Raw genomic sequence first — 16,095 nt, 5'->3', positions numbered from 1 at the left:
GCGCCTGCTGTCTAAGTGGCAGCAACACCCAGGGTACAGCCAACGGGGAGCCAGCTTCACCACTGCTCAGCACCATGCCAGTAGAGGAGACATCCATGCCAAGCCTAAGAACACTACCCAGACTTGGACTTATAGTTGTCTCGCGTCAATAAGTAAAAACATTTCTGACCCTGTCTGGGTCTCTTAGCCTGGCAGCCATAACTACCCATTAATGAAAATACCCAGAGCCCAATGCCAGTGGAAACAGTCCCCGCTACCAAAGCTCATGAAAATGTGACTTACACCGAATAGAGTCAATTCAGTGTTTGTCTGAGAGACATTAACACCTGTAAACATGCAGTTAGTTATTTTCAATGACAGCCTAGTGGGTTAACTGCATTGTTCAGGGGCAGAATGACAGACTTTTACCTTATCAGCTCAGGGATTCGATCTTGCAACCTGTGGTTACTAGTCCAACGCTATAACCACTAAGCTACCTGCCGCCCCAGGTTTGGTCTATATCTATTAGGTATAAGTGGTAGACATGAGAATCCAGGCTGCAGTGCTTCTCATTCTGCTGTGCAGCTTACCCTGAAGTCACCTGCTTAGAAAAGATATACCAACATCAATAATGCAGAGAAAGCCACCACTACTCCTTAACTGTCTAAGTTCTTATACTGTTTATCTGGGCCAGGGCTGACGTACATGTTGAATAAGCGTTTACGTAAGACAAGGCCCTATTTTTCTAAGAGTTTGTTACATAATTGTACTAAATCAACTCTAGATGGTAGCTGAGGGTAGTGTGGACTGGAGAGAGCTGTAGCCTCCAGGGCAGGGCTAGGTAGGGCTGGGCAGGGCTAGGTAGGGCTGGATAGCTGGGTGCCTGTGTCCTCCCCAGGGAGAACAAACAGAGAGATAAGGAGAGGTGTAAGCTGAGATAGAGGAACCTCTCTTGAAACCTCTCCTCCTATGTAGCTATCCATGGAAACTCATGTGAAATGTCATATATCATGAGAATACATCTACAGTTTATAATTCCCCCTTAAATACATGACAATGTTTATGACTAGACACACAAAAATAATAATGAAATGTAATAGCACATGCTATGTTATAGGGTGGAACTTAGAAAGACTAAAAAAAGCTAGATGTCGCCATGGGTAGGCCTACTCTTTTAAGAACAGCCACACTATTTTTCTTGCTGCTTGAATGCAAACAAACCATTTGCAGCGGGCTCTCATTCGTACCAATGATTTTCTGTGCCACACAGCGGCTGCTATTTATCCAGAGTCTCAGATTTCAGTCACACAGCTTCCAGCTAGGAGCCCTCGACTAGGAAGGGAATTCTTGCAAATGTCCAGTGACAATAATATAAATGATATATTTATGCAAAGACAATATCTCCCTGGTCTCAGTTTTTGTATGGCGGTTTGCTCTCTCTGTCAAAGAGAACCTTCCCTCCTTCTTTTTCAGCTTGCCATACATTACCGGGTAGATGCGTGCCACACATAGAATTCCCTGAACTAGACCTAAGTGGGTCCCATGTCACTGCTTAACATTGCTGTGGCAACAATATTCACTCCCTGTAAAATCAGGTAGACCTCAATGAACTCCTGTAAACATTGCTGATAATAAAATGCCATTGTGTGAGGTGTGACACCTGTAGGGATACCCTCCCATTCTCAACAAGTAATACCATACTGCAGAGTTCCCTAATAGGCAGCCCGCGGGCCAAATTCAGCCCCTGGATGATTTTATTTGTCCCCCCCAAGTTCTCTTGGCAAAAAAAAAAAAAAGACAAAAAAACTTTTGTTGTTGGACATAAAATACCGTAAAATCACCAGAAAATCAGCTGAATGTCATTTAAATTTAGGAAATCTGTTCCCAAGTTTTCCTGCGCATAAATAGAGAGGCATATGTGATTTTATCCCAATGTAATCAAGGTTTGAAATCTTTTTGTTTTTGTCAAATACTGTTTGGGATTCTTGCCGACCATCCACTCAAGGATAAATCGGCCCACAGCTGAATGTAATTGGGGTCCCCTGCTATACGGTCATTCAATATCCCTTTACTGTGGAACACATCTGGGTGGTCTGACATTCATACTCATTCATAAGGGATAATGGTAGCACTCTCTAGGAGTCAGTATTGGAATAAAACGTCGAGCTACAACACTGCCAGTTAGCAACGTGTTTTTATAGTATAAATTACCACTCTAAATTATGTTTTCTCAAAAGAGAAAGAAAACCCCTATGACTGAAGGATTATACCAAATACTGCTTTTCAGCTGTGAAATCACCTGCTAGTCAGGAGCCAACCACTTCTCATAAATCCATTGCACCCTTCAATATCCACTGGGTATCTTGAAGATAGACCTTCAGAAATCAACTCTATAAATCTTTCATGACATGGTAAAGACTCCATCCTCAGGGTCTAAGACACCTTCTGCATCAGTAAGAAGTTTGGTATCTCCTCTTGTGATGAGACTGTTGCCAGGAGGAGAGTCAATTGCCATAAACAGAAAACCCTCTGAATTAGTGAGGCTTTAGCCCAGTAGCAGTCATGGGTTATGGCCTGGACTAATTGGCCCATTTAAAACAGATATATGACAAAGGACCTCCCAGGCCTTGACAGGAGAACTCCTGAATGGGAGAAGGGGAAGAGGGAGGGCCACTCACTGGAAAACACATCAATGCAGCAGGAGTTGTTTTTACAATGTGTACCAAAACTGTCTGGGTTCTGGGCACAGTACTACTGTGGCATAACATGGCTGAAATGAGCCCAGAGTGCCTCAAGTTACCTTGGGATAGGTCTGTGAAGGTCAGACACTGTTCAATTGTGTGGCTGGAGCAAAGAGAGGTGGATGTATATTCTCTAAGACACGTTGAGTGCTTTCATCGCCTGGAATTTTAATCACCGCAATGGAGAGTAAGAGAGATAACTTCGATAGTGACAGAACAGGAGGGATACAGGTGGTGGTGTGACACGTCAGAAAGAAATGCGAAAGAGAACCTCGTCATAAGGGGTGTGGCTGGCTGAGTGTGTAGAAAAGCATGCCTTGTGCTTGTTCATGGTATAAATAGAATAATTACCCAGTTTATACATTGGATGTATGGGTCATTTTCCTCCTTTGGCTCCACCAAGTTCATTCCTCTCCTTATGAACCAGTCCTTTCAGGGGGGCAAACAGATGCCTGACATATCGATCAGTCCAACAGGGCAACAGCAGAGAACACATTCATTTCACTAAGAGGACACAGACACATACACCAGCTGTGTCAATAACATCAGTTGTGTGATAAGCCATCCGACAGAGGTGAACTTCTATACAAGTTAATATTTGTTTGTTGGGCCTTGCTGCCACTGTGTACATATATACAGAGAGGAAGCCACACTAGGTGCCAACTGTACAGTAAGTCCAATACTAGAGCGCATAAATTACAGCCTGCCATAAAACTGCCCTGCCTAAACAAAGTTTGACAGATTCATACAAATATACAACAACTTTTAAGAGATATTAGCAGCCCACAAAAGGAAGCATAACCGAGAAGTTAATCAAAACCAGACGTGTGGGAGCTTGACTAAACACTAGCAAGAACTAAAACTCTCTTTCTGCCATCTATTTTTGGACTGAATAAAAAGATTGAACATTCACCATAGTCATACTCAAATTCAACTGGGTGCATGAAAAAAATGTCCTAGGAACAGTAGAGCCAAATTGGGTGATCAATTATCCTAAATGATCATATCTGGCATGGCTCCCAGGAAGGTAGCATCAGAGAGATGAAGGGCTGTGTGTACTCCGGATGGCATAGAAAACAGGCAGACTAACGATGCCAGTTTAGAGCACCTTACGCCAAGGCGCTCCGGGAAATGGGTGCTGGCTGACGACCAAGAGCAGCACAACTCCCATCTGAGCTGACGTTAAACACTCAGGAAGTCATCAACAACGACCTCTCACCAGAAAGCATTCCACCCTCCCCAAGTATGGCCTAATAACCTGGCCTACCCAACAGAACACTGGTAATGACCTGGCCTACCCAACAGAAAACTGGTAATAACCTGGCCTACCCAACAGAACACTGGTAATAACCTGGCTCACCCAACAGAACACTGGTAATAACCTGGCTCACCCAACAGAACACTGGTAATAACCTGGCTCACCCAACAGAACACTGGTAATAACCTGGCCTACCCAACAGAACACGGGTAATAAACTGACCTACCCAACAGAACACTGGTAATAACCTGGCTCACCCAACAGAACACTGGTAATAACCTGGCCTACCCACCAGAACACTGGTAATAACCTGGCCTACCCAACAGAACACTGGCACAGACCTTTACTTTACACACCCATGCATTTACAGTCTGTCTGGGACTGGGTATGAGGCTGCTGTCTGTCAATGTATTTCCACACAGCATGCCCAGAGAGATCAACAGAACACTGGTAATAACCTGGCCTACCCACCAGAACACTGGTAATAACCTGGCCTACCCAACAGAACACTGGCACAGACCTTTACTTTACACACCCATGCATTTACAGTCTGTCTGGGACTGGGTATGAGGCTGCTGTCTGTCAATGTATTTCCACACAGCATGCCCAGAGAGATCAAAATAAAATACTTATTTTGGAATACTTAGTTTTGTCACTGACTTACTTTGTGTCTGAACAGTCCAAGCAGCTGACCAGCTCTAAAAAATTAAATGGAAGAGAGCTCAAACTCAGTCACTGCTACAGACTCACACACACACACATTGGAAAATTATCTCAAATACAGCTTCATGACTTACTGTTCTGAATATACACAATGAATCCAATGACAAACATTTACATTCCACAAAGATAACCTTAATGAATCACAATCAGCTTCACTGTCACAAAGCAAATGTTCACACACCAGATTTCACTGCAATACTTGATACATTTCTCATATAAAATCTTATTTCAAAGGGTTTGTGCAGTAAAAATGTGAGAAGAATAAAAATGATAGATGTTGCAGTAGGCTGCAGCTTTGAAGGGAACAATATAGCACAGTTTAAATTATTTCCAGCTGACATTCTCTAGATTCTCTGACATTAATCTTATATTTTGTTGGTCACTATAGAATTGCTAATGGATTGCAGAGCTACATCACACCCTTTCATTGAGGGTTACAGTTTATGTTTGGTTCAGTGATATGTACAGTTAATCCATCCATCCATACATACAGTACTAGTAAAAAGCTTGGACACACCTACTCATTCAAGGGTTTTTCTTTATTTTTACTATGTTCTACATTGTAGAATAATAGTGAAGACATGAAAACTATGAAATAACACATGTAGTAACCAAAAGTTTTAAACAAATCTAAATATATTTTATATTTTAAAATCTTCAAATTAGCCATCCTTTGCCTTGATGACAGCTTTGCACACTCTTGGCATTCTCTCTCGCAGCTTCATGAGGAATGCTTTTCCAACTGTCTTGAAGGAGTTCCCACATATGCTGAGCACTTGTTGGCTGCTGTTCCTTCACTCTGCGGTACAACTCATCCCAAACTATCTCAATTGGTGATTGTGGAGGCCAGGTCCTCTGATGCAGCGCTCTATCACTCTCCTTCTTGGTCAAATAGCCCTTACACCGCCTGGAGGTGTGTTTGGGGTCATTGTCCTGTTGAAAAACAAATGATAATGGGACTAAGCGCAAACCAGATGGGATGGCATATTGCTGCAGAATGCTGTGGTAGCCATGCTGAGTAAGTGTGCCTTGAATTCTAAATAAATCACAGACAGTGTCACCAGCAAATCACCCCCACACCATCACACCTCCTCCTCCATGCTTCATGGTGGAAACCACACATGCAGAGATCATCCGTGCATCTACTCTGCGTCTCACAAAGACACGGCGATTGGAACCAAAAATCTCAAACTTGTAAATTGTCCGGTGGTGATTTTTATGAATTGTTCAGCAGTCTAATGGCTTGGGGGTAGAAGCTGTTGAGGAGCCTTTTGGTCCTAGACTTGGCGCTCCAGTACCGCTTGCCACGCGGTAACATAGAAAACGGACGGCAGGGGAGAGTTTTGTATGCATCTCTGTGTGTGGAGTAAAGGTGGTCTAGGATTTTTCCCCCCTGGTTGCACATGCTGGTAAAAATGTGGTAAAACTGATTTAAGTTTGCCTGCATTAAAGTCCCCAGCCACTTGGAGCGCCGCTTCTGGGAGAGCATTTTCTTCTTTGCTTATGGTTGGTTGAGAGCGGTCTTAGTGCCAGCTTCGCTTTGTGGTGGTAAATAGACGGCTACAAATAATACAGATGAGAAGATAGTGTGGTCAACAACTTATCATAAGGTACTCTACCTCAGGCGAGCAATACCTCGAGACTTCTTTAATATTAGACATCACACACCAGCTGTTATTGACAAAAAGACACACACCCCCACCACTCGTCTTACCAGAGGTAACGTCTCTGTTCTGACGGTGCATGGAAAATCCCGCCAGCTCTATATTGTCCGTTTCTTTGTTCAACCACGTCTCGGTGAAACATAAGATGTTACAGTTTTTAATGTCCCGTTGGTAGGATAATCTTAATAATAGGTCATCAATTTTATTATCTAACGATTGCACATTAGCAAGGAGAATGGAAGGCATTGGGAGTTTACTCGGTCACCTCTGGCTTCTCCGAAGGATCCCCGATCTGCGTCCCCTTTTCCGGCGTCTATTCTTCACGCAAAAGACATGGATCTGGTCCTTTTCCAGTGAACGCAGGATATCCTTCTCGTCGGACTCGTTAAAAAAAAAGTTTCTTCCAGTTCGTGTTGAGTAATCGCTTTTCTGATGTCCAAAAGTTATTTTCGGTCGTAAGAGACGGTGGCAGCAACATTATGTACACAATAAATTAAAACATAACAAAACGCAACAAACAAAAAAAACTGGTTGGTTTGGAGAATGTAAAACGTCTGCCATGTTCTTCGGCGCCATCTTACATTGTACATGATTCCATATGTGTTATTTCATAGTTTTGATGTCTTCACTATTATTATACAATGTAGAAAACAGTAAAAATAAAGAACTTTTGACTGCTCGTGTAGCTAATGAGATTATGGGTATTACTGGCACAATACAGTGAGAAATTGTGTGGCACAATAGTATACTAATTGATGATTATAGGAAAGCCATAATGAGCCATTAGACTTAATCTGAGAAGTGACGCAGGGTGAAAACAATGGTGACCTAGGGCACGGTGACAGACTGAGATGGGTTGATAAAGTCTCCATGGGGCAGTACTGGAGCTCAAACACTGAATCAGAGGCCTATGATCTTTTGACATAATGCGACAGTGGGAAGGAAACAAGCTGAACAGATAGAGTGTAACGTCTCTCGTCGGAATGAGGATCGGACCAAAACGCAGCGTGGTAAGTGTTCATGATTTTTATTGATCAAACCACTCGAACAAAATAACAAAGTGAAAAAACAAACAGTTCTGTAAGGCAAATAAACTGTACAGAAAACAACTACCCACAAAACACAGGTGGGAAAAAGGCTGCCTAAGTATGATTCCCAATCAGAGACAATCTCAACAGCTGTCCTAACGGGTGAGAAAACACATGCAAATAGAAGCTTTAGATAGGACTTTTATTACTTATTTGTTACTGAACAGAGTTTCACCTCCTTAGTGTGGGAGACTGTAGACAGTGGATATATGTTGAAAATGATAAAAAATGTGCACTTGACTCTCACTGTGATGCTACTTGTTTATTATGTAGCAATAAGGCCCGGAGGGGGTGTTGTATATGGCCAAAATACCACGGCTAAGGGCTGTTCTTACGCACTAAGCAACGCGGAGTGCCTGGATACAGCCCTTAGCCGTGGTTTATTGGCCATATATCACAAACCCCCGAGGTGCCTTACTGCTATTAGAAACTGGTTACCAACGTAAATAGAGCAGTAAATGATTATATATATATTTTTAAATACCTGTAGTATAGGGCCTAATATACCACATCTGTCAGCCAATCACCATTCAGGACTCGAACCACTCAGTTTATAATAAGTATTATTACAGTTATGCACCAGTAACACTAAAGTGACATAAACATTGACATGCGACTGATGATTAATCTGTGCACCCAGGAAAGAGATTGATAGACCTGGGAGATGAGCTATCCTTTTACTGGTACGCAGGCATCACCCATGGAATTCAGGGCATGTTTGTCTGTATGCTAGTGAGCAAACATAACCCTGTCACTTGAGCTCAGATCCACAGACAAGACAGAAAATATCCAGAGGCAGACAGAAGACTCCAGCTGTGCCCAATGGGGCTGATATCACGGTAACTACATTTGGAAAATATGAAAATTATAGTGACAAATGTTGTGAAAACTTTGTCTCAGCATGAAATTGCCTAAAATATGTCAAACCTATATACTTCTAGGAAAAACATGAGTTTCCATTTACTACACATGGCACCTCTATAAAACATAGCAGCTGTTTAATTGTTGGCCAGACTAGAACAGGTGGGTGTTGTCTGTGAGAGAAGATATCACATCAGCCTAAAGTGGCCAAAAGTGGCCTCTACTACATGGGACCAAAGAGCAGCCTGTCACAGTCCTCCCTACCCCTCACTGGGGTAATGGGAGACATTCGCTGTGAGAACAGACTGTGCTCTCAATTGGGCTGCAGCCCCAGTGAGGGTAGAGGCCTGCTGGGCTCCCAGTCTTGTGGGTAGTGGTGCGAGAGCCAGGCTCACAAACAGTGTGCTGTACAAAGGGCTGGGCAGCAGGAAACCTGGGCAAGCCAGAAGAGAAGAGGGGAGCTGACAGTGAGCTAGCCGGGACACACAGACCCAGATCACTTTACAGAGGGGACAATGCAGCTGTCTGTTCCTCACCTGACCACCACATTCACAGCTGTCCCAGGTTGCTGAGGGATGTGTTTCAGATTTCAAAGAATATCAAAGGCCTGCCTTATCACTGTGCCATCACTGAAACGGCCGAAGAAAGCAGAAAATAAAGACAAATATTTATGGAAACGTTCATTAAACAAAAGTGAGGCAGGAAATGGGTATACAATTGGATCTAAAAAGGAGAATCCTCTATATTTTTGCTTTCTCCAAAACCACTAGACTGACAGGTAACCCTACATTATAAAGGCATCAATGGCCACAGTTAGCAGGTGCTATTAGTTTGCACAAAGGGAACATTTACTTGTCAGTAAAGAACAATGGGGTTTGGTTTGGAGAACAAACTGCCACCATGCTCAACTACTGAGGAATACTAAGTAAGTGACAAACAGAGGAAGTTGCTGTGTTAATGGCATCATGAATGGGCACCATGAAGTGGTATCCTCTAATCTGATGCACTTTAAAAGACATGGCAGGATGTGGCATCACATCTGTTTGAAGACAGAAAGGTCAACATCAGCTCTTCATAAAACAAATGAAAATGTTAAACCTTCAATAGAAAGTTAAATTAAAGGAATGCTCATTTTATGTTTAATTCGTCCTTTTAACTTTTCATTTTGCACAAACAAACCACAAGGGGTTACAACTAATGAGTAATTATTCTTCAGGGGAGCTTCTGTGAGAACATTATCAGAATAGTATAGCCCAGACCAGTGTTTAACACCCATAAATAAATCTGATTCTGCCATCTGTTCTGGAAGTCAGTAAGTCAGAACTTAGAACCTGTGTGATGGCTTACGGAACGCCACGAACATGAAGATGGAGCTTTGTAACAAAGACCAATATGTGTGGGATTGATAAAGAGGAGAGTGTAGGTTTACTGGACCTCTGTGAAACATTTAACAAGTTCCCTAGTTCTACAGAAGGGGTGTTTGCCATGTTCTAGAGAAGGTCTCAAATTCCTGCAAAAAATATTTTTAGCAATGCAGGGTGGAAAATGGAGTGCAGGCTTTGAAATGGAGCGATGTTACTGAGCATTCACCTCCCTGCAGGAAAAGCTGATAAAAACCATATGCTGTCATACTGACCTAGTATTCAGCATCTGGCAGTGGGGCCTACGAGTGATGCTACCGTCTGGTGCTCCAGACAGTCAGAGTGACAGACTGCTTCTCTCCACACAAGCCAAATATTAGAGTTCGCTCAATGTGGCCCCAAAAAGCCTTTCAAAAAGGAAGAGTTTTGCACTGAGTAACTGCATTGTGTTTCGCATTGGTGCATAACGTTCATTCTTTATCTCTGACATCAGGCTAAAGAGAGGAGAATATCTGGGGAAGGTTTGTTATTTGACAGAAAGTCTGTTTTTGACGAGCCAGGTTCTGACACATCCAGATGACGTGCTATGATCTTGTTCGCAAAACAGCAACCTACTTTTGGAGAAAACCTGGAAAAACAATTGCTCCTTTCATGTCCAATTTTTCCAGTGGTGTAAAATGTTAAGATGCAAGACGTATTAAATGTTTTCCACCTGGGTCATTGAAAGGATACATTCAGTTGTGTCCAAATGTTTGATATTGTTTTGAACTCAACCTTACCATTCTCTGCTTACTGAATATTGTGCTCAATAAATCTGTCACTAATGAAGAGATCTGCATATACAGCGCATATGTTCTACTGTCATTAAAGCTACCTCACAAGAAGGAAACCACTCCATTTCCTTCTGGTCATTCAGCATGCAATTCATTACCCATGCCAGGGAACCGCCCACAAGCGCTAGCCTAAATAGGAATATCTCCAACTTCAGCAGAACCAGTGGAATTTCAAAGGCCTGCATTATTCTGCAGTGAACCCACTGCAGAATATTACCTCTGAAGTGAGTCAGATTGTGCCTCAAGGCTAAAAGTTGTCTAATGCTGGCTCATCTAGATGTTGTGTGCACGGCATGCTAAATCTATCTATCCTCATATCTGGGTTTGTTCATTGGAATCTACTACAGAAGGAGAAAGAATGTTTTTAAAACCACTATGATCCTACAGAGAGGTAGTCGTCCAGTCATCAAGCAATGTAAATGCATGCATTTTATGGTACCTCATATGGGAGGACAATGGGTAAATCCATCTGAATTCAATCAATTTGGACAGCAACCCTTTTGATTTGAACTAAACCTTCCATACATATTTGCCCATAGAATAAGTGGTCAGAAAGTGATAAAGAGTGCATCCAGAGATAAAGGTGCTCAAAGTTGAGCTTTTTTGCATACCCCACCATACCATGAGATATCCATGTCTTCATCACTGGAGAAGATAAACGGTTGATTGAATTTAAAAGCTTGCAAACAGTTGTCAAACAAATGGGAATACCATTTGAAAATCTAAATTTTAAATTGTTCCACAAAAATGGTTGGAGGTCCACAAATCAGACAACGTTAACTTGAATGGGAATAATCTGTTTTAAATTATACTGTCAATAATCCTCCATAGGAAACCTATTGAAGTTTGAAATCATAGAAATATAGATAATAGAACAGACATGACCATTTAAATTGACACTGGACGGTGGGTGGACCGGAGGTCCTCTTTGTGGTAGTAATTAGAATTTACAATTTAAATTTAAATTTCAACAGTGTACCCGTTAAATTGCAGTGGTCTGAAGGGATAGGACTGATATTTCCATGATTGAAATGACACCCACTCTGTACTCAAGAGCATGTTGTGTCTCAACCGATGGCGGGCATAGCACAAAAACCTCAGATGATGTAAAGTAGAGGCTAAGAAACTATCAAATAGTTTCACAACCCAGTTTGTAAGCTTTTAAATTATATCAAACTCAACCATTTATCTTTTCCAGTAATGAAGACATAATGTCTCATGGTATGGTGGGGTATGCAAAATGGTCAAATCTGAGCAGCTCTATCTCTTGAATGTTTTGGCATTCAGGTGCAGAAAGTCGCTTCCTGAGCACTTCTTCCATGGGCGAACATGTATGGAAAGTTTTGTTTAAATCAAAAGGGATGCTGTCAAAAAGTGATTCAATGTATATGGATTTACCCCAATGGAAGCTCAAGTAAAATAGTTCAGTTAAATCTCCTATAATCATACCTCATTGTCCTGATATAACATGAAAAATACTTTATGTTCTCAGTTTGACTGTTAGCTAAGTTATAGAGCTCAGTTATGTGCTACTGAGTATGTATTATGTAAAGGTTTGTTCCTTGGATTCCCTTGTGGGGAACCAGATCTACAGGATCCATACACTGTGCACTGGGAGCAGAGCAGTGAGACTGCATAACAGGGTTGACCTGTTCTAGAGAGACAATATATGGACATAGGGCAGGGTTGGTAATGTCAGAATACACACAGTGTACAAAATATTAGGAACACCTTCTGCTTTTGCTCTCAGAACAGTCTCAATTCGCCGGGGCATAGACATCACAAGATGTCAAAAGCATTCGATGCTGGCCCATGTTAACTCCAATGCTCCCCACAGTTGTGTCAAGTTGGCTGGATGTCCTTTGGGTGGTGGACAATTCTTGATACACAAGGGAAATTGTTGAGCGTGAAAAACCCAGCAGCACGGCACCTGGCACCTACTACCATACCAGGTTCGTCTTGCCCATTCACCCTCTGAATGACACATGTACACAATCCATGTCTCAGTTGTCTCATGGCTTAAAAATCCTTCTTTTAACCCATTTCCTTCCCTTCATCTACACTGATTGAAGTGGATTTAACAAGTGACATCAATAAGGGATCATAGCTGTCACTATGTCATGGAAAGAGCTGGTATTACTAAATGTTTTGTACAGTAAGTGTACAGTACATTACAAGTCAAGCAACGTCATTCAGTGAATTTGGGCAATTCAAGCTGAATAAATTATACAAAATGTGAAAAAAATCTTATTTAATGAAATCAAACAAAATAAAATATACATTATTGATTAGACCCAACCTCTGCCTTTAAAAGAGAATGTAATACTGCAGTTGACCTGTTGGATTCAATAAACAGTATTTTAGCGGATATCCACATTGGGATATCTGCCACAATGGCAATGGCCTCATGAACTGTGGTCTAAACACAAAGGAAGAGGCCATGCAACAGGGACAACTTTCTCCATAACTCTCACCGGTATGCTTAAGCTGATGGGATGACATTCAGTAAGCTGGAGAAACCGGTCTCCATGTGGATAACACACACGCTGCTCTCTGTCTCCTCTTCCATGACCAACCTGTATTATTCAAAGTAGGGCCGTACCTCACGAACCAACACTATACCTAGGAAGTGGGAGCTGCATGTCTGTCAATATAGGTGGTTGCTATAGTGACTGTATCTGCAAGCCACTTTTCTTTTACACCCCCCTCCTCCCCTACAGATGTATAATTATATGGTAAGTGAGATGAAAGTTGTTGAGTAGACAACAATTAAAAAGGAGACGTTTTTTTTCAATTATGCCATATTGACTTAGTTGTGAGCAGTGTGACCCACCTGTATCACAGAGAGTAAACAAACATGTTTAACAACGAACAGGGCAGACTGTTTCCAACTGGGCCCTCTAGATCTCAAGAGATCCATGATCCAGTTATCTTTAGCATGTCTCACTGAGGCTTTGGTATCCGATACACACTGTTGACCAAAACATTTTATTGGTTCAATGTTTAATGGTTTACTATATCTCTCGTCCACATACAAAATCCTGCTCAGTGAGAGAGAGTTTGAGAGAGAGAACTTTTATCATAAACATATGGTAGGTAGGCTACTCCTCAAATAGGAGAGGGAAAATAATGGATTGGATTGTTGTTGCATTCTTATCAACATTCCATACAACCTGCTAGATTGGATTGATGACATAAAGGAGACTAGAATAAGCATTTAGTCAATGTTGTTGTTTGAATTGAACTTTACACTGTAGCAAAACAAAAACTAACATGATTGCAATTCCTGTCTACTTAAAAATATATAATTCCGTGAAGTAGGCACTCATACATCCAGCTATGTTATTATTCTCTATGGCAATTAAAAACATAATGGCTATTGGTTACAATAATAGGCAACTTCACAACAGCCTCTAAAAATGACCCTTGCAGCCCCTCAGTAGGCTATGACACATGACAACATGACCTTGTTGAACGACTAGCCAAGTTAAACTAAACATTTCTCCAAATAGTCTGGTGACAATATACAGGATGCAATATCAACCTTTTTTCACAATTCATTAAAATGATATGGTCATTAAGCTAAAACATAAGATTATATTTCATAAAATTACATTGTCCCCTTGTATTGACAGTATTGATACTGTGCAATAGGAATATGCTGTTCTTGAGATTTATAACAATGTTATGACATGTGATGGAAATTTAACGTCATAGTGTCACGAATCCATTAGATCTCTGAATATTTAAGAATCTATAAGAATTGCCACATCCCTTTCAACAATATACATTATCGTGTTTCTTCATAGTCATATGACATGATTATCCAAAAAAACAGTCTGTAACAGATAAGTTATCTTACCATTTTCTCTCCTTCGCCAGACAGTAACAATGTATCCTTGTATTCCGTACTGAACAGGGGCTGTCTCAGTAGTCGTCTAGTACTAAAAACTGTACAGCGTTGTTGTTTTTGCAGTAAGACAAATTCTAAATAAACAATAGGATCCCAGATGCCTTCCAAGCAGGAACGCACGGATTCTCCTCAGGACCTGGTTGCTCTGTCCATACTGTAGCTATTGTCTAAAAGTGAATCGGCACAGGAACTGAACTCAGGCTCCGAATGCTGCAGTGTGTTTGAGTGGTGATGTTCAACTTTGAGGCCGTTGACTGAGCAGCCTAACCAAACAATCCATAAATGGAAAATTCGTCTTTTGCCCTCAGCCAATAGGAGCGGGATCTGGACGCGTCACTCCAGAGGGAATCCCACCAGATGATTTTGGGCTCGTTGGAGAACGCATGTGCTGTGGGTAGAAAGTGTCGTGCAATCAAATCAGACAAATAAGAGCTTTATTGACCATATTGTACAATCATTATACACGTGATACTTTTAGATCACTCCTGGGATAGCTTTTACAAATGTATTTTTTTGGTTGAAAATGTGTTTGAAATTCACTGCTCGACTGGGGGACTTTACATATAATTCCATGTGTGGGATACAGAGATGAGGTAGTCATTACATTTTTTGAAACACTATTATTGCACATGCAATTTATTAGAGTCCATGCACATTTTTACTCCTGAAATGATTCAGGCTTGCCATGACAAATGGGCTTAATACTTATTGACTCAAGGTGTTTCAGCTTTTCATTTTGAATTTGTTTGTAAAAACTGTAACACACAATTCCACTTTGACATTATGGGGTATTGTGTGTAGGCCAGTGACAAATAAATTCTTAATTTAATCTATTTTAAATTCAGGCTATAACACAACAAAATGTGGAAAAAGTCAAGGAGTGTGAATACTTTCTAAAGGCAATGTAATTAACATAACCCAAATAATAACCATGTGAATGAATGTTACAGTATGACATTTAAAAATGTCTCATGTGACAGATGTAAACAATTGTGTGATCACAAATAACTGGAGCAGTGGGATGAAGACAAAGCACTCATTGTTCACTTTGTCAAATATAGAAAGAGTTCACCCAGGCTGTATCACAACTGGCCGTGATTGGGAGTCCCATAGGGCGGTGCAGAACTGGCCCAGTGTCGTCTGGGTTTGGCCTCGTAGGCCGTCATAGTAAATAAGAATTTGTTCTTAACTGACTTGCCTAGTCAAATAAAGGTTCAATTAAAACAAAAATTATATATATATATATATACAGTGCCTTGCGAAAGTATTCGGCCCCCTTGAACTTTGCGACCTTTTGCCACATTTCAGGCTTCAAACATAAAGATATAAAACTGTATTTTTTTGTGAAGAATCAACAACAAGTGGGACACAATCATGAAGTGGAACGACATTTATTGGATATTTCAAACTTTTTTAACAAATCAAAAACTGAAAAATTGGGCGTGCAAAATTATTCAGCCCCCTTAAGTTAATACTTTGTAGCGCCACCTTTTGCTGCGATTACAGCTGTAAGTCGCTTGGGGTATGTCTCTATCAGTTTTGCACATCGAGAGACTGACATTTTTTCCCATTCCTCCTTGCAAAACAGCTCGAGCTCAGTGAGGTTGGATGGAGAGCATTTGTGAACAGCAGTTTTCAGTTCTTTCCACCGATTCTCGATTGGATTCAGGTCTG

At 41.2% G+C, this 16,095-nt stretch overlaps 1 protein-coding gene across 2 annotated transcripts in view; it reads right to left on the bottom strand.

Annotated features, from left to right (window-relative positions):
• The window catches only part of LOC110526410 (unconventional myosin-Ie), a 48,506-nt gene extending 33,829 nt beyond the window's left edge, over window positions 1–14,677 (bottom strand). For both annotated transcript variants that reach the window (XM_036980794.1, XM_036980795.1), the window contains exon 1: window positions 14,371–14,677. In XM_036980794.1, coding sequence (XP_036836689.1) covers window positions 14,371–14,373 — 3 coding nt within the window. In that variant the 5' untranslated portion in view covers window positions 14,374–14,677. The remainder of the gene's footprint in view (window positions 1–14,370) is intronic.
• Between the last annotated feature and the right edge of the window lie 1,418 nt (window positions 14,678–16,095).

This window comes from Oncorhynchus mykiss, chromosome 6 (genome assembly GCF_013265735.2).
Source record: "Oncorhynchus mykiss isolate Arlee chromosome 6, USDA_OmykA_1.1, whole genome shotgun sequence".
Classification (NCBI taxonomy): Eukaryota; Metazoa; Chordata; class Actinopteri; order Salmoniformes; family Salmonidae; genus Oncorhynchus; species Oncorhynchus mykiss.
Note: the sequence above shows the minus strand (reverse complement) of the source record. Positions and strands in the feature narration are given on the sequence as shown.